Genomic DNA, 18057 nt, shown 5'->3' on the forward strand with positions numbered 1-18057 from the left:
CGAATGGAATCAAAATCATCCAGTAACATGCAGTACTGTCTTTTTGCTGCATCAGCTCGAAGAGTCTCCCGGGTTGTTTTCGGCCCTGAGTTTTGTTGGTCTGCTTGTGATGCAAAATAGGAACCGAGAGACAGGAATGAACGCCGGACAGACAATTTGTGATGCAAACCATATTCTGGTGCGCAGGACAGAGCCTGATGTTCCCACCGTTCCGCTTATTCACCGACAGTTAGAGGCCGGTCGCCTTGGAGCCTGAATCATTCAGCAGCGTATTCTCCTATCGCTGCATCCGTTAAGAGTTGGAAGATCCTCTCGCGCTGTTTCCGGTCCTGGCTTCATAGCCTGCAGACCTGTTGGCCCTACTGTTGGAGTGCAGCGTCGGAAGAGTAGCAATGGCGCACTAGCGCACTAGTTTAGCCAGCGGACCAGGCCTAGAATCCACCATTACTAGCGTAGAGCTGGTTCGCGAGCCCGCGTCATTTAGAACGAACTGCCCAATCCTCCTGAACATGGGTTCGGAACCGGGAGAGCAGCTCCCCGGCGACGTTCGCCCAATTCGTGCTCATCATGCCATCCCCATTTGGCACCTGCAAACCAAGCTATATCTACCGTTGCGAAACTTCATTGTAGCTAATAAACAGCTCTCGCCACTTCCATATCTATAGTATCGCTCTGCAATGGCAATCTTATAGAAGAAACTGTTACGATTCTAAGTTTTGGCTAGGGCCTAGAGTGTTATCTAGTTCTACCGGAATTTAGAACGAGCTGACCAAGCGCTGAGTCCAATGTGCAGCCTGTCCATATCGAAGACCTTCCAAGATTTAAGGGCTAACCGCCGTGAACATGTCAGTAATTGAGGGGGCGAGGCGGCGATGCTTCAGCAGCTTGTCAATCTCGGTCTCGCCTTCCTCCGCAGTATTATCGAACATCAGCTTTGTTTTCGCTTGTTGAGTGCGTTCTGGACCATGTGGTCGGAATCGTTGTCGGCGGGCTTGTCTGATGCAGCGGGCACAACACCGTTGTTTTGTAGGAAATCTACGTATCGCATCAACCATTAGTATGCGACCAGAAGAAATACGGGCACGGAATGCGACAAACCTCCACCGCCCATATGGGCGACGGGTACCTTGGACGCTTTTGCTCTGTCCTCCTCTGCAGTATTCCCGTTGAGTTGCGCCAAGGTTGTTGATTATCTTGTCGATGCTTTGGTCGGACTAGAGCCAAGCTCTACTCCAGCTGGCTTGCCCATTGATCGACTGCGACGCTCTAAATGATGGGAAAAAGAACAGGAGTCAGGTTTCACGCGGGCAGCCGGGATTATTACGGGCTGGATATTGACTTACTAATTCTACCAGCCGACTGACGCGCTTTGGAGCTGGACGCAGGGAGCGCATCCGTGGAAACCGAGCATTCATTTTGTGGTATCTTAATTGTGCCGGGAGGATGATCGCTAGTGGATTTCGATGCAGTAGTGTTACGCGCCTGTTCAAAGAGTGCGGCAAGGTCTGGTGGTTTGGCGCCGGAATCTTCTATGCGCCAATTTGGCCCTTCCTTGAATATTAAAGTTTGGCGTTGGCCATCTGTAGAGTACCGTAGATTCTCCCCTTCAATACGAACAGAGCCGCCATAGTTGGCCTGAAGGTAATCTGCCTTCTTAATCATGTCTTGCCGCATTAATTCGAGTTTTCTGCGTTTGTTCTTGTTTTTGAGTATGATTGAAGGATCCTGTCTGATATCGGACATTGTGTGAAAGCACTGAGATGACGTTCACGACTCGAGTAGTGTCTTTTGCGTTGAACGGGAATAGAAACCAGACGGGTTTGAGGGCTGATAGGAAAAGAAGAGTGATAAACCAGATGATGAAACAAAGAGGTGGGTGAGTTACTACTTAATAAACAAAGCGGGGCAGCAAGCAGCTTTATTTTGCAATGCAAAACTTGTCCCAGCCTACCCACCTTCTTTGCCTTAAATTTGGATAGGTTGATGTGGAGCCAAGCCGCAAGGCAGACAGCGCTCTCGGCACTGGGCTCAGAGACACGTTTGGGAGGAACAATCGTTGCTGATCGGACGTTACTACTGTACACCCCCTTCCACTAGTTGATGAAGGACGACGCGCCTTAGTCTAGGTAACAATAGGCTAGGGCGCACAGATATGACCCAGAGTGAGGTTGTGGGCTCGGGGTGACGTAGAAGGCGGTGCATAAAAAAGCCATTCAATGGCTCTTCGTGGCAAAGTATCCATGCAGTTGGACTTTTCCTGCAGGCTGACTTCGCAGTTGGTCTTTATGTGGGTTAATATAGGCAACACTCGATTCTCAGTCATATACACTGCATGTAGACACTGTACTGTACATAATGCAAAGATGCAGCATTTGTTCTGCGAACGGTAGAAGACTATTTGGCCTTGCAAGCTATTCCAAACAAATCCAGCAGGAAAAAGAGGTACTCCAGCCTCCGCTGTTTGCTACCTGACCATAAAGGCGACGTCAATGGGCTCAGCGTTTTACTTCCATTATTTCCCTTTCATCGCATGCTGTTGGGGATCGCAAACCTTTATTGGCCCCATAGTAGCAATCCGACCGCGCTGGTACTATTTTGAGCATGCGGGGTACTCGCTGCCCTTTGGCCCTCACTATCTTTTAACAGTTCCAAATATTCATGAAGCAACAGTGGAACATGAATTGGATGATGCTGTGTTCAAAGCAGTCAATGCCCACTCAGCTCCCAGAGGATATGCATTGATTAATGGAAGAGATAAGACCAGACGAAAGTTGGTTGTACACAATATCTCGCTTCTTTTAGCTAAGGAGTCTTGAGATAAAGCGACTTGAGCCCTACCGCATCCCCGACGCTTGAATGGCCCAGCATCTCTTAATTGGGCGTCCTTGCTGCCTAGGCCCACAACACTCTGGGGTCATCAGGCATCCACGACGTTCCACAGGGATTGTAAAAGCACCGTCGATCCTTGTTAGTGCAATCAAAATGTCCAGCTTAAAACCTCCTCACGGGAGGGGGACAGGAAAGATCCCTCGGTCTGTCAAATTTCTCACTACATGGTCTTCCAATACCCAAATGAGAAACTGCCATTGTACATTGACAGCGCACTGCCGATCTTATTGATTACTGTCTCTTCTACACTTAGCTGTAGCCACCATGGACAACCAGGATTTATTGAATCAGCCGAAGGAGCTGGAGCAACGCACCGAAGACGCAGAAAGCGAAGTACTGCCACCAAATAGTGTGCTCGCTTCCTTTGTACAAAATCCCACAGAATTCCGAAACGCACTGGACGAATCTGGAGCAATACTCGTCATACCACCTGTATCATTGCTTGAAGGGAAGCCGATCTATACGAAGCAGCTGAGGCTCATCGGGCCTCCACGTGCGTTGGGATCCTTCCTAAAGGTATTACAGCGCGAAGGATATCAGATCAATACACAGCCTGGTGCATATGTGTTTGATCGGCTACTCGAATCCAGGAAGTCATCTATTGTGCTGGAGTGTGTCGACGACATCTCTCCCCAAGCATACCTTATTCAAACGTCCATCACCACCGAGGATTTATGCTTCATGACTGCAAAGTACGCTGTGTGCATTTGCCCAAAACTGACACTGGGCAAGAAATACTTATTTCTTTCCCCCGAGAACATGGACCAGGCTTCTTTCCAGCCTCTGTCTGATTATATCCAACAATACATCTCCCTCCGTTCTTCCATCATCAAAGGGTCCTTTCCATTGGAACCCTACCTTCGAGTCTTCGCCCACCCGTTCTCAGGTCTACTATGTGAGACGTCGGGCGTTCTATCCCGTCGAGGATACGAATTGGCCGAGAGACAGGACCACGAATCAGAAATAAACGGCCAGCGTTTCATTGGAGACGAACACTGTTTCGTCATGAAAATCGATGACGGTGGGAATATGACAAAGGTTCCTCCGAAGGAACGAGAATCCAAAATGGGAATCGATTCGTCAAGCTCCTTCTCACTTGAAAAGCGGATAATTGGATAAGAGGGTCTACTTCTACTGGCTTGGAAGACGCATCGACGTACTGCCTGACGATTAAGGTGGTCCTTTGTGGGTGTTATGCGTTAATTGGTGCGGCGTGTTGCACTGTCCATTTCTGCTGTTTGTCTGCTGTTTCGTTTGGATGGAACTGATACCTGCCGCTGCACTTCTAACATACGAATGTTTCCCATCTAGTACTTGAGCACTGCACGTCCCCTCTCCGGAACCAATGGTATGTGCTAGTGGAAGATTAGTGTACTGTACCTGAGGCTTATTCTTTTCATGTTTGAATGGCGGACGCTGAACCTGAATTTTACTGTACCATCGAGTCGATGGATGTGTTTGATTGTTAGTTTCTTGTTTTAGCTGGCTTGTTTATAAGGTTCGAGAAGTACTATTATTCCTCATCCACCAAATCCCAATTATTCTCGGTAAAAGCCTTTACCCAAACAAGACGCTCTTCCTCTTCCTTCTTGTTGGTTATACACATATCTTCCTTTATAATAGCTAGATGTAGTCGAATATTGGGATAGAAATATTCTTTTTCTCCGTCTCTGACGAAACATGGTAGAGTCCGATTTGAACGGGTCCTTAAAGAAAGGCCTCGACTCAGTTCCCTTCAGCTCGCCGTCACCTCAAGGTCACTACATCTAGTCTACGCGTTGTACTGAGAATGAAGAACGTCAGGTGATACCCAACTGCTGCACAAGGTGAATGAGTTGCTGGGCAAGTTCGAGGCTGTCCAGTCCGAGCTGGCCCACCACTAAAAAGTAAGTATACCACCATCCTACCACCAGCAGAAGACTCCGACTTACATGCACCCACAAATCACCGGTTTCACGACTTTGTAGGCTTTCCGCGCCATCGGAGCGATGTGTATGTCTAACCACAGGACTGAACAGCACACAGAAGGTCGAACAGCTGTAAGTCGCCGTGTGTTCGGCCCAGCGCAATCGTTCTATTGACATCGAGTACAGGTTCCTGCAGCAAACGCAAAGGCTCACGGGCTGGTTGTCGCAGGTGAAACGCCCATAGAGAACTTCTACGTCGTGAACATCTACAACCGGACAGATGAGAAGGGATCCTTTACAGTGCAGAGATTTCTCGACCTCAAGGATCGTGTCGACTCAACCACGGCAATGCCCTGCTAGAATGGGGGAAACGGTGCAAAGCTGTCGCAGGCAAGCCGTCCAAGAGGATCTGTGCAGAATGGAGCGAGGCACGCGCCAGACTACTACAAGGACTATAGACGCAAGTTGCAGCGGGACACCTTGGCAAAGAAGATGGTGGGAATGCTGGAGGACCTTCGGACGAGTCTCAGCGGCATGCAGTTCGGGTGAAGACGTGGCACATGTTAATGCGTCAAATATCACACGGCAACTCTGTGTATGCTTATGTTGAAGCATGTTTTCAGCTCTAGTTCGGTACAGTAACCAACAATCTAACGCTACTGTCGTCCCTTCTGCGCTCCCGTGATCCCTTGGTCCTAGCCTCCACGGTGATCCTGGTGGGAAGAGATTGCACACGACGTACGGCCGGCGCACTTCCCATTCAACTCGGGGGAGTTGGGAACAGTAAGGGCTTGGTTCTGATTCAGCTAATAATTGAATCTAACAATGCAAGCAAAAGTCAGATTGTGGTTTAAATCTTAAACAATCTTAAAGCATTACTAATCTTCCTATCCTATCATTGTTTCTACGTAAAAGGTCGCAGTATCCTCATTTTAGTCAGGGTCCTTGGTATGTGTTGTGCGCTAGTCTAAATAACGGGAGGAAAGTGGGCGGTGTAAGCTTTACCATTCGCCGGTTTACGGTGAAACCATTTTCCAGTCTAGATAAATGGATGTGAACTATTTATTTGCCAATCCAATTTACCCCACCCTACCATCCTCACCATCCTCACCATCCTCACCATCCTCACCATCCTCACCATCCTCACCATCCTCACCATCCTCACCATCCTCACCATCCTCACCACCCTCACCACCCTCAATCATCCTGGCTAGAGTATAGCCCTTTCGATGCACTTGGTCTTGACCCGGCCAATTACGACCCACCAGCTATTTAGAAAGCGTTCCGAATCGCTGTACACCAACGGCAGCACTGCATCGAGGAATGTAACCAATAGTAGTTCTCATGGAAAGTGAAAAAGCGACTAGATAGCTAGTGCATGAACAACCGCGGGACATGTTTCTGCTGCGAGGATGCTAATGGTATTTACATTTCCGCGGCACATCTTGCATCTCAGTCTTGATGTGTATGCACTTCCTTCTCCAAGTGTATCCGACACCTCGCGTAGATGGCCTAGGCCGGGCTGTGAGGTTAAAATAGGAGTCTTCCGAGTTAGATGACAACGACATTCACTCTTTGCCCAAGTCTCCGTGTCGTAATCATCCATCAGATTCAGGGGTCAGCATGCCACTCGGAGCCACTACGCAGAACGATACTACCTCGAGGCGGAAGGGTTCGCGAGGGATGTGTCTCCGGACTCGTCCGTATTTTCGTAGAAGTCGAGACATTCCGTAAGAACTACTTCCAAATCAGCCAAGACTCACAAGTCGTGGGGTGAGCTCCACCTGCAGAGATAGCATACTGTCAATAATGGGTTCTTCCCACACACCGTACTCATAGTCAACAAGTCCGTGTCTTTCGATCGCATCACAAAGCCGTACAATATCGCTGCCCATTGTCTTGAGGTTCTCTTTGCTCACGAGTGCCTGGCCCCTCTGAGGTGCCATGCCTGAGACAGCCATCCATGTCTTTCTGCTTCTGCAGTAAAGCTAGCCATGCATGGTTGAAATCATGCCAAAGCTTCATGCGGTCATGGTGTAGTTGTGGATTATCAGTAGCCAGACCTGGAGAGCCTATTATCAGCAGGACTGCCGCTACCATAGAGACATTCCTCATACATACCCAATTCCATAACTTCCGAGAGCAACCAGTCGGAACATTCAACAGCGATGTGCTGGCAGAAACCAGGACACCATTGCTGATGTCAGTGAAAATCGCTTTGATGGTTTCCTGATACTGCTTATATGCCTTGGCCATTTCCGTAGAAGTTGAATGCTCCTGTCCCTTCGGCACCTCACTTGCCTGTGGCATTTTTCTCGTTGATGCAGCGCTACGTTGGCCATCAAGCGCTGCGCCCCCATCTGCCGGGCCTGGGAGGTCGATTTTCGAGGCGTCTAACGAAACTGTCACATGCATATCAGGCAGAGACATACACACCGGACCAACGGATAACCACATTTCTGAAGGGATACAGCGGTAAAGAAACAAACAGGGGCCTAAAGGATGCCAGACAAGGTGTATATAAGTCAGGCGAATCACCCTCCTAGAAGGAGAGAAGACAGATCAGATCAGAGCCCCTAGAAGTGCCATAGCCAATTATTAGCTGAATCAGAACCAAGCCCTTATTGCCCTTGTCACACTGGCTGTCGTGGAGATGGTGGTCGGGGTCGAGGTTTCGATTGCGGCTGCGGCGGGCACGTCTCGACTCCCTCCATCCTCGCCGTCATTGCGGACGCGAAGCTCTTCCAGCAGCCGCTCCTTAGCTCACCATCCATCAACCGGGAGGCTTGAATGTATAGGTAGAGTAGTAATAAAGTTATTCACGGGTGGATTTACACATGGGTGGACATAATATGTGATCAAAGTTAAGCTATTCGCAAAGTCGCCAGCGCAATACCGCTTACTCAAAAATCCGAACCCTAACTGGGAAGCTCTGTCCTCAATACTAAAGGCTTTAGACCAAGCTTCGCGAGAGAAAACGAGGGGAGAGTTGGAAGGGACAGGAAAGCAATTGTGGCATTTCCTCAGTTCGCCGTAGATACATATTATTTGCAATCTACCAGCCTCCAATAAATATATATAACGACGTGATGGTACGGTTACAACGATTAATTTGGCGCTAGTTAGAGTCCTCCGGAATCATGGCGTGGCGGGGTTCATGTTCCTCTTCCTCAATCTCAGATTCATGATCGTCGATATCATGGGCTCCGTTGGTACTATAGACACCGTTGGACTGCGTAGCCTTCTTGGCTATGCCATTCCGACTCCCTTCAACGGCCGCGAACAGGTAGTGGTCCGCAGCGAGAGAGCGGCCCTGACAGAGGTAGCCCATCGGGGTGTGTAGGATGTCCTGGCCACGGCGCCGGAGGGTAAGCCAGTCCAGGAGGAATGCCGTAGGGTTGGTGGCCGTGATCGTACCGGCGAGCCCCGGCTCTCCGTCATTCGAGTCGGCCTCTGGGTAGACGTCTAGAATTCCATCTCGGATCGCTGCATAATCGCCATAATCGATATAGAGCCGACCGGCAAAGACGCCGAGCTCGATGGTAAGCCACCTGGGCATCGTGTAGCCAGCCGGCAGCTCAGGCACCACGTAAAACGTCAGGTCTCCAAGGCTACGCATGGATTTGTTGGCGGGAGCTGCGTATAGTATGAGATGCACGTGTGGTCTTTCTTGCCGTCGGATGGTCTCCAACAGGATCTCTGCCTCCTCTGGAATTACAACCAGGGCCAACTTGCTAGACGGGTTCCAGAGGACCCATTCCACCGGTCGCTACAGTAAAAGTTAGCCGATCTCTAGAATAGCCTGAATCCCGTGTGATATTTCGACTTACTAAAAAGTTATCGTTCAGCTGACCTGGTGCAAGATGGATGGTCCTCCTGAATTCGTCGGACACGTAGAGGTGGGACAGCGTGCGCTGTATGCCGTACTGCATGCCGATACCTGTCTCTGCAAGTGACTCGAAAACATGCATGAACTTTAGCAAGCGATCACCATGACCCGTCTTGACAAATTTCAAGATGTCGTCGTCAACGGTTGAGAACTCGAGCGCAGTGTATTTCACAGGCTTTCGAACCTGTCTAATCTCCTCCACCTGGAATTCGACTTCCCGCTCCTGCTCGACCTCGGCGAAGAGATCGGCCGCGGCGTGGGAAGTGGCGCTAGTAGCAGCTCGGCGATGGTTCCTTAGCTTCTTGATAAATTCGGCTAGCTTAGGCAATCTGATGTCCGCACTACGCGAGGGTGCATCGCCGCCACTATCGAGACAAACACCGCCATACATATTCTCTAGGGTCTGGCGCTCGTGCTGCTCAATCACGTCGAGGTAGGCTCGCCTATGTATAGAATCTCCGAGGAGTTCGGCGTGCTCCGCCGCGGCACTGGCACGGCTACAAAAGTCAGCCCCTTGTGCCTGGTAGAGGTCCTGGAGCTGTTCCATGCCACGGCAGGTCTGTTCAATGAGCCAGACGACTACATGAGCCGAGTCAATCGCGACAGGCCTTGGGCCAGTAGTCATTGCGTAATTGCCTCGGCTCCGTACATCGAGAATGCTTTGATGGACCTCTGGCGGAGCATAGAAGACAACAGACTGAGTTGTCCCTAGTTGACGAAGTCGCATGGCAGCTGTCAAACGATTAGTACTAATTTCATCGTAAAAGCCTTGAATTTGTTCGGTGTACCTTGGACCGTATGGTCCTTGGTTTGACCAAGAGCCAGTGTAACGGCGCCTTTCGCATCGAAAGGAAATTTCATGTCAGTACCCCGAGTATGAGCTTCGTCGATGTAGACAACGCATTCACCCAGACTGTCCGCGAAAGCCGTGGCCAGTAGAGGGGTGTCCACTTTCTCGCTTCTGTGATGGATCCAAGCTCGATTGTCGTTCCCAAAATAGACCGCCGCTTTCGCCTCCCAATCAATTTCCAACCATTTGGCTGCGACTGTCGCGTTATCCATGTCAAGGATATAGGCCCCCGCGTCTATGAGCAGCCTGATACGCCTCTTTCTTAGGTCGCTCAGAAGCTCCTCTTCGGTCCACGCCTGGGTGGACTTTGCGGCTAGGCAGTATCCACGGTTCCGTTCCTGGAGGAGATAGGTCAAGACTTCTGCGCTGGTCTGGTGCAGGCTTGACAGGTCATCCTGCCGGATTGTCATGGGGAGAAGGGATCGAATATCATTCGTCCCACTGAAGCCAGTGGTAAGGCTTGCTCCACCGCCTTCCGACTTAGGAGAGAATTGAGGCAAGTCCCAGCCGGATGCTTGCAGCTTGACCGTGAATTGACTTGCATGGACAGGGAATACGAAGCGATTCATGTAGTGGTTAATGACGCTTCGGTTGCGCCTAAGACAAGTCCATATCTGCATCATCTGCTTATCGTCATCTATATTGATCGAACTCCAGTGTTGAAGGCCGTCAGGTAGTTCTTGTGTGGACCCTGTCCACCGATCAAACTCGGCGGCCGGGTCCTCGGATTTGAGAACCTCCCTCAGTGACTCTCGAGCCTGCTCCATCGAGATTCCAGCGTAATAGAACGACAGGCAGGTCAAGCCGATCGCTATATCCGGGTGCCCAAACTCAGACTGCTCGTGGGGCACCCCCTTGGCTTCGTACGGCACAGCGATCGGGTCACGTTTGGGGTGCAACCCGTATTGCACATTCCATCTCTTCTTGATACAAAGTACCAGGATCCCATTGCCTAGCAGGCCGTGCACGAGCAGAAGGTTTTTATAGGCTGAAGGGGGGTCGCTGAACTTAGACGAAAGCCCCTCGATCGTGTCGCAGGTAGTGTTCCGGTTTGACAAGGCGTCGATGATCTGGGCATATAGTCTGGGCGTTACTAGACGATCGAGTCGAAGAAACGGCGTTGTGCCTTTGGCGATATCCTGGATCAGCCATCTGTTCAACTCTTCCTCCACCTTGTCGTCCAGGATGTGGGCGATAGGGAAGCCACCGTCGCGAGCGACGAGGTTGAGACTGTTCTTAAACTTCTTCTGGAGATCAGGTAGGTGATCCTCGATAAGTTGTAGCAAATTCTCCACCACCTCCCATCGCTGGGGGTGCCCATCTAGAGCCTCCCGTGAGCCGCTGGGGTAAATCAACTGTGTCTTCACCGCCAAGGTGAAGTCGGACTCGTCCATGATCTCCCGAGCATTCTTCGTCAGCCACCCCTGGAACTCAATCATCTTCAGCGCCTCTGCCACGTGGCCATCTTTGAGCCGCTGGAGCCCGCTTAGTTGGTAAGAGAGTTTGGACTCGGGCGTAGTCAAGACCACGCCGCGACGTCGCTTGGTCTCTTGATGGAATCGTATGTACTTATCCATCATGTGTGTGCTTGTTGGAGACTTGCGCGAAAAAGGGATATGAAGTACGCTCTTCCCGAGCAATCCACCCACTCGTAACATTAGTACCTGGGCAGTCGGGAGCAGGAGAGCTTTCGGAATAATCAATCTTGCGAGCTGATCACCATTCGCTATGATCGATGCCGCCATAGGCATAACCACAGATGTTTTCCCTACTGTTCTGTCAGTCATCACATCTGAGCGCCAGCATCGAGTCATTGGATCTTACCTTGACCCATATTCATCTGAAGCAAACTGTTCCTCTCAGACTTCGGCGAGATGATTGCGTGCGCAACCTTGACTTGGTCAGGTCGAATGAGGAGGTCGCTGTCGATCTCAATAAGAAGCCACTCTGGATATTCCACAGGGTTCCAACCAACGTGGCCCTCATTGCTCAACTCTTCCAAAAACCTGTCATTACGACCCTGAATCAGTGCTCCTTGCATACGGCGAAGCTTTTGTAAGGTGGTGATGAGGACCCCGAGATCGGTCAGCATCCTCTTCATACCAGAGTCGAGTGAAAGTCGAACATGGGACTGGAGCTGCTCCAAGAGAGTTATGCGTGTCGTGCAGGGCCAAAGAAGTCCTGCCTTAAGCCATACATGTCGGCAATCTCTGTCTGACAATGCTTGGCAAATGAGAGTCGACTGCTCTTGCTCCATCTCGCTGGTGGTATTGACTAAACTCTCAATTTCCTCCCAGGTCGGAGGTACATGCTGATTCTTGGATTTCGGAGAACTTGCCTTGTAGGCTCGAAGGCTATTCTCCAAGTCCGATGTGTACCGCTGGCGGAGTTGGTCCTGAGAAGTCGAGAAATGCCGCAGTATACGGCCTAACTCTTCCATGGCCTTAAGAGTGCTTGCTGGATGCGCAGTCACCTTGGAATGACCTGCGGCCGATGGGAATGTCGGAGAGCCCTTTGTCCAGCTCTGTTCTACGTATGAGCTCGCCGATCTTGTTTTGGACATCAGGTCTCTTGATAATGACGGCACAACTAAGCCACCTGGACGTGGACCGACAATGTCGGGTTCCATGATCCACTGGGTCGGTGTTGCTTCATCCTCAGATCCACGGATCGTATCGAGAACCGATTGAACTTGCTCAACATAGTGGACTAGCTGCCTGTTTCCGACGAGTCGGTCCCATTCTGGCTTTATCAGCTGAAGCACTGCATGTGTTTTCACATATTCAGTGCTAAACCTTCCAACAGCCGGAGTATGGATGGGCCATTGGGCAAGGAGGTAATCCACAAACTTCCGGCCACTTTCTCGCATGTTCATACGGTGCTGCTGTCTTCTCATGGCCTGAGCTTGAGATTTCAGACGGCGTACGTCAACATAGTCCACATAAGCTGGTTCCATAGCTGCCTCCAGTCTAGCCGGGTCTGGACGCTCGTCGACCTTGAAGTCTATGAAGGAGGTTCTTTCCGGAGGTACAAGGTCCTTTAACTGAGGGATGCTAGCAAATGCAACGAACATCTTGATCATGTCCAGGTTGGATGTGCGGCTGAATGCGAGTAAACACAGACGGAGCATAACCCTCGGCCTGGTTTGCAGTGTCGATCTGCGGCAGTAGTTCACGAGGTTCCCCCATTGCTCATCTACACTCGTGTCGATGAGTTCATCCAATGGAAGTGCCGCTGCCGCGTCATCAGTTTCGTTGAAGCCGCCGATGAACTTCCACTTGCTGAGCAGATCTAAAATATCTTTGGCCATTGTGAAACGTAGTTTTGGTGCCCGTAGGAACATAGCGATCTGGTACACATTTACTGACCGTGGTGATGTCCGGGCATGGCCATCGCGCGACTCATACGTCTTGTCTACTGCAGCTGGGAGTTTTTCCGACGCCGCATTTGACCTCTCGTATCGACTTCTATAAAACTCGCCTCTCCGTCTGAGGTGAGAAGGCTCGGGATCGTCTGCTGTGGAATCTTGGGGCAGTGGCGGGAGACTGAAATTGCAGAGGTCGGACGATGTTGATAATATGTGGCGGGCAACACTGGCATAAAGGTCGCTTTGGATGGTCGTTGTAGCATGTGTATCCCATACCACTGTTTGTAGGATCAGTTTATCCTTTGGGTAATATTCTCGCTTGGGGGTCAGTGATGAAATAGTGTCGAGAATTTTCCGGTGCCCGCCCATCAAAGGTTGCCAGGGCTGGTAAATGCCAGATGTGAGAAGCGACAAGGCTTCTTCTGAACCCGTCCGCCCAGTAAGGGGGTCGGGGAGTTGAAAAGAGGTAATCGCATGGAAAAGCGCCTTCGTGTATAGCAGTCGAGACTCGGGAATACACGTGAGCCTCCCAAGGGTGCTGTCGATATGAAACCGGAAGTACTCGTTCCCCTTCGCAGCATCAACAGCAACGTGTATGCCGTCACGTTTCCAGGTCAGGGGGCCTGAGGGAGTAATAATACTGCGACTGTTGTGGTTCTCAGTGCCTCGGAGGACAATTTTGCTTTCTAGTCCATCTTCAATCCAATTTTAATTAGCGTTCGGCAATCACTCGGCTCAAAGTATTGGTTGTTAAACTCACAAAAAGTCCCTGCGTCTTGATCGGGGTCAATTTCCATCTCCAGCTCCCGGCAATAGAGCAACTGGTCACGCACGGCAAAGTTCAGATCTAAATGTTTCAGCTCGACGCATAGGGAGCCAGATTTGGGCTGATAGATTGTGAGACGTCGAGGGTCTTCGAAACTCTTGAATACGAGGGCAACCTCTCTGGCCAGCACCGAATGAGGGTCGACAAGCTGGACCTTCTTCTTGGTAGCGGTGCGGCTGTGCAGATCCAAAATCCAGTTGCTTGCCTTCTTTACTTTCCAGATATTTGGCTTTCGCCGAATCTCAAGGCGAGCGGAGTCGAGATGAAGCCAGTGAATACAGTCGTCTATCAAACCTGCTGGTAAGTCATAGATGCCTCTTGCCCGTAACTTGGCTCGAGGAAGTAATTCCAATAAGCCCTCTCTTGTGTGGTCACGGATCACCACCATGTCTCTGCGCAATCCGAAATGGATCTGATGTCCCTTCGGATTTTGAATCAACGAATGCGTCATCCCCGGCATCCTTGAGGGGATGGTTATGAGATGAGCGTTACCAAAGAGCTCCTTGACATCTTCCGATTCTCGTATCTCGGACGGAAGCTTGCCCAAGGCCTTTCCGTCTACGAGCAAATGGCCCTCGAGACAGTTGTAGTGAATTGCCTGCTGGAAGCGGTTGGACCCTATTGTGCGAGTTGCAACTGATACGAACCAGGTGTTGTTGTTCCAGCCCTGTGTTTTTGTGGTGTGCACAGGTTCCCAGGCGGAGAAAACTTGAGTATCGCTGCCACCAACATCAGACCAAATCTCGTTCACTGCCCGCGAGAGACCATTCGAACAGCACTTGATAGCCGAGCGAATGATATCACGAAGTCGGAAGGCCAACTTGATGTCTCGAATCAGCATGGCCTTCACTTGTGGCTGCAGCTTTTCCGGGTCGATGACGAGGTTGAGTTGAATCGCAATGGTTGCTCGAACATACGCAGCGAGTTCGTCTTCCTCCATCGTCGAGCGAGTCTGCACAAGAACTGTGAAGGTTCTCCGACACAGCAAAGCAGCATACAATGATCGTTCCGCTGTGACACGGACTGTATGTGGATCTTCGGAGAGCCGTGTCTCTTGTCGCAAGGATGTCATCCATTCCAGTGTTGTCTTGCGGATCGTGTTGATGAGCTTGAGAGCCTTCAAGCGAGTTTCGGATCTGTCAAGTTCGTATAATTGGAGACTCAATGTGAGAAGCATCTCCATGCAAGGTGCCTCTCGCCAGTTCGGCGAGATTGATCGTAGACGGTTGTCAATCTGGTCAAGGAGAAGCTGGCGGAATGTCGGATCCCTAAACGCCGAGTGAACAACACCTAAACCATCGGCCGCTCCGTCGGCAGGCCCAGCTTGCATTGCGAGGGCACTGAAGAATCGCACTGTCTCGTCGGTACTGAAGTTTAGATTGGGCGAATTTAGCTCACGAACCATCGTGAGCCATCGCAAGCCACTACTCGCAAGGAGCTGCTGCATTGTGGTGAACTCTTTTTCTGGGACATCCTGGGGGCATAAAGTCTGGTTTGCCACGATCTCGTACGATGTCGGGCCGGACATATAAGGTAGAGGATGCTCAGTAGGTGGTATAACCGTTGATCGTAATGCTTGTGGCACGTAAATACCACATAGATGTTGTATCGTCAGCTCGTTGCGCAGGCTTTTCGTCCAAAGCTTGCGAGTCTTATCATAGTACTCGAACTTGAGAGCGTTGGGAAGCGTGACATTTTTCACTGGTATTCTAGTCTTCTGCTTCTTATAGTGAGTGCCCAAGAAGGATTTCGGAATTGAAGCTAGGGTGATGTTGCCACGAGGAATACTTTTGTTGAGATGACAATTGAGCTGCTCGTACTGATCCAGAAGTGTTGTCGGGGGTGTTGGGTCGGCTTCTCTGCCCGGATGTGCCAGAGTGGCGACAATATTCCAGGTTACGTCCCGATACACTGCAAAATGAAATGGCATCTCGAGTTCAAATAAGGCGACGGCTTTATGATGCTCCTCAGATGGAAGGTAGTCCTCGTGAATAGAAATGCTCAACCGGGAACGTTTTCCATAAATACCGCATCTGCGACAGCCGTAGGAGTTCCTGATTCGGTCTGTTCCAATAGAGCAAGTGCAAGTTGCGGCTTGGCCATCTTGAGTCAACGAAACGTAATTGGAATTATACAACTCCCACTCCTGTATCTTGGCATTTCGTGAGAAATTCGAGTCGGCCTCGATCTTTTTGCCCATGCCCCGGAGCTTCGTAGACTGCTTGTAGTACTTGACCGCAAAGGAGTCTTGGCCAGTGGCAGAGAGGATGGATCCATTCGTATCGAGAGACTCTGCAACACGAATAGAAAGATGGTCCTGGATTTGACGGAGTTTACGGAGACCTGTGTAGGTGCTGATTTGTAGTGAATTGAGAAGTTCCGGTTTGAAGATAGGATGGAACTCCTTGAGAAGCGGGCAAGCCGAGCTGACGAGCTTATCGAGCTGGGTCCATCGTTCAAACACCTTCAGGACCAGGTTGCTCATTTGCTCGGCATTGGAATTGTAGGACTCAAGAGGCTTTCCCATCAAAGTATCGATGCTTTGCGCCAGGTGAATACATTCTGCTTGGAATGAAGTTTGAGGGGAGTCAACGTCTCTCGCCATGACCTCGTCTTCGGAACTCGCTAATTGGAAGTACAACAGAGAGAATTCGCTGAACTGCTTCATTGAGCCCGTCAGTTCTGGGAGTGCGCGGCTGATACGCCCCTGGTCCCACACGAGTTTGGTGTTGAGAAGTCTCTGAATATGTGCGCCACTGTTAGGAAGCGAAAGCTGCAGGTCTCTGGGCTGGGCATGACGAGGCAAGCGGGGGATCGGTCTCTTTGTCCTCTGTTTATAGTCATCCCAAGCTTTGATGACATGATCCGTGGCGGTCTTGACTGCGTCCTTGAACATCTGGCCTGTATTCTCGAGTAAAACACTCAGCGTCCGTGATGTTGGAACAGCTTTGGCCTTCTCCATCTCGAGCTTTGCCAGTCGGCGGCAAATCTTCGATGACAGAGTGCCCACAGAGTCGAGGGCTAATTCATCAACTCCGTCCTGTAGAAGATGCATGAGCATTGTAGCAACTAGTAATTTGTAATACGCATATCCTTCGGCCGATCCGTGGGCCAAATAGAGCTGGCGCTGGACAGCAACGCGAATTAACAGCCAGAACGGCAATCTTCGCCAAGGCATGCCGGGAGGAGAGAGGTTGGCATCATCTCTGGTGCTTTTTCGCAGACGTGGAACCTGGGATGGTTTGCCAACGGCCTCCAGCATCGGCATCAGCATCTGTGTGATCAAGGCAGGGTTGACCGTACCACGAACTTCGTTGAGGGCCACACCGGCCTTGCTGGCGTGTGCTGCAAACTCGTACAGATGCTCTGAGTTTGCCTGATCGAGAAACTGGGATAAAGACTTTTGGAAACATTCGTCTCGAAACTCGTCAATCTGTATCTCTACTGCGTGGCCGGGAAACTCCCTCTGGAGTGCATTTTCAGTTGCCAGGACGGCTTCAGATGGCGGCGAAAGTTCCATGACTTCAAATATTACGACATCGGAATCGTCCCTACCTCAGTCAGTTCCAAGATCCAGAGACATAACAACGAAGGTCGAAACTTTGGTAACATACCTGTGTTCACGCCTAACGAGTAGTCCGGCATTTTGGCACCGGATGTGCAAAACCAGGAAATGGCCAACCTCCAACGATTGAAACCAGTCCTGAAGACGGTTCCTGTCGAGGAAGCCTCTGTTCACATCAACGCAGGTGTGCAGAGTGTGACGTACAGAGTCCCAGACGGCGGTATATTCAGGCCTCGTGTGTTCAGCAAGAGACTTGCAGGCTCGCGACATCCGCTCTACAATGTCGGATTCAATAGCCTCGAGGTTCTCCTCTTGTTGCCCGGGGAGCTTAACAGGAAGCACCAGATGTTCAAAAATGGTGGCAAGGAAGGGCGCCATATTTTTACTGCAGCATGTGTACCTTCTGCCAGTGGAAATCACTAAGCGTGGATGTGGAGAAGTAGACCGCTCAGGTCGGGTTGAAGGGTTGGTTGGGAAGCGATGAACGAAGATAAATAGAAGAAAAGACTCGGCGAATAGATTGATTAAATAATCTGTAGATTTTCATCAATCAAGCTGGGAAGCAAGTTGTGCCAGGGAACGGAGAGATATCAGTTCCCTGGTCAGAGACGATGACCTGATAGATGAAGGAAATATGCTTGTTGCAAGAAGCTGCTGAGCTAACAATTAAGATTGAGCAAGAGACTATATCGGAATATTGAGGCTAGCCCAAGAAGTGATACAGTGGACGACCTGGTTCTAAGCGATCCTGCAGTCAACTGTTG

At 50.5% G+C, this 18057-nt stretch overlaps 3 protein-coding genes across 3 annotated transcripts; 1 reads left to right on the forward strand and 2 right to left on the reverse strand.

Moving 5' to 3' along the window:
• Positions 1 to 928: 928 nt before the first annotated feature.
• Positions 929 to 1743, reverse strand: PG998_014366 (uncharacterized protein; the record flags this gene model as incomplete). Its single annotated transcript, XM_066881182.1, has 3 exons — positions 929 to 1035; positions 1099 to 1152; positions 1344 to 1743. 3 exons carry the CDS (start codon positions 1741 to 1743, stop codon positions 929 to 931), a joined length of 561 nt encoding a protein of 186 aa, XP_066723713.1.
• A 1410-nt stretch (positions 1744 to 3153) lies between these two features.
• PG998_014367 (uncharacterized protein) lies at positions 3154 to 4008 on the forward strand (the record flags this gene model as incomplete). Its single annotated transcript, XM_066881183.1, has 1 exon — positions 3154 to 4008. One exon carries the CDS (start codon positions 3154 to 3156, stop codon positions 4006 to 4008), a length of 855 nt encoding a protein of 284 aa, XP_066723714.1.
• Positions 4009 to 7914: 3906 nt separating this feature from the next.
• PG998_014368 (uncharacterized protein) lies at positions 7915 to 17671 on the reverse strand (the record flags this gene model as incomplete). Its single annotated transcript, XM_066881184.1, has 6 exons — positions 7915 to 8565; positions 8627 to 8978; positions 10403 to 11303; positions 11360 to 13597; positions 13663 to 17279; positions 17343 to 17671. 6 exons carry the CDS (start codon positions 17669 to 17671, stop codon positions 7915 to 7917), a joined length of 8088 nt encoding a protein of 2695 aa, XP_066723715.1.
• Between the last annotated feature and the right edge of the window lie 386 nt (positions 17672 to 18057).

This window comes from Apiospora kogelbergensis (genome assembly GCF_038363985.1).
Source record: "Apiospora kogelbergensis strain CBS 113332 chromosome Unknown utg000011l_segment0_segment0, whole genome shotgun sequence".
Taxonomy (NCBI): Eukaryota; Fungi; Ascomycota; class Sordariomycetes; order Amphisphaeriales; family Apiosporaceae; genus Apiospora; species Apiospora kogelbergensis.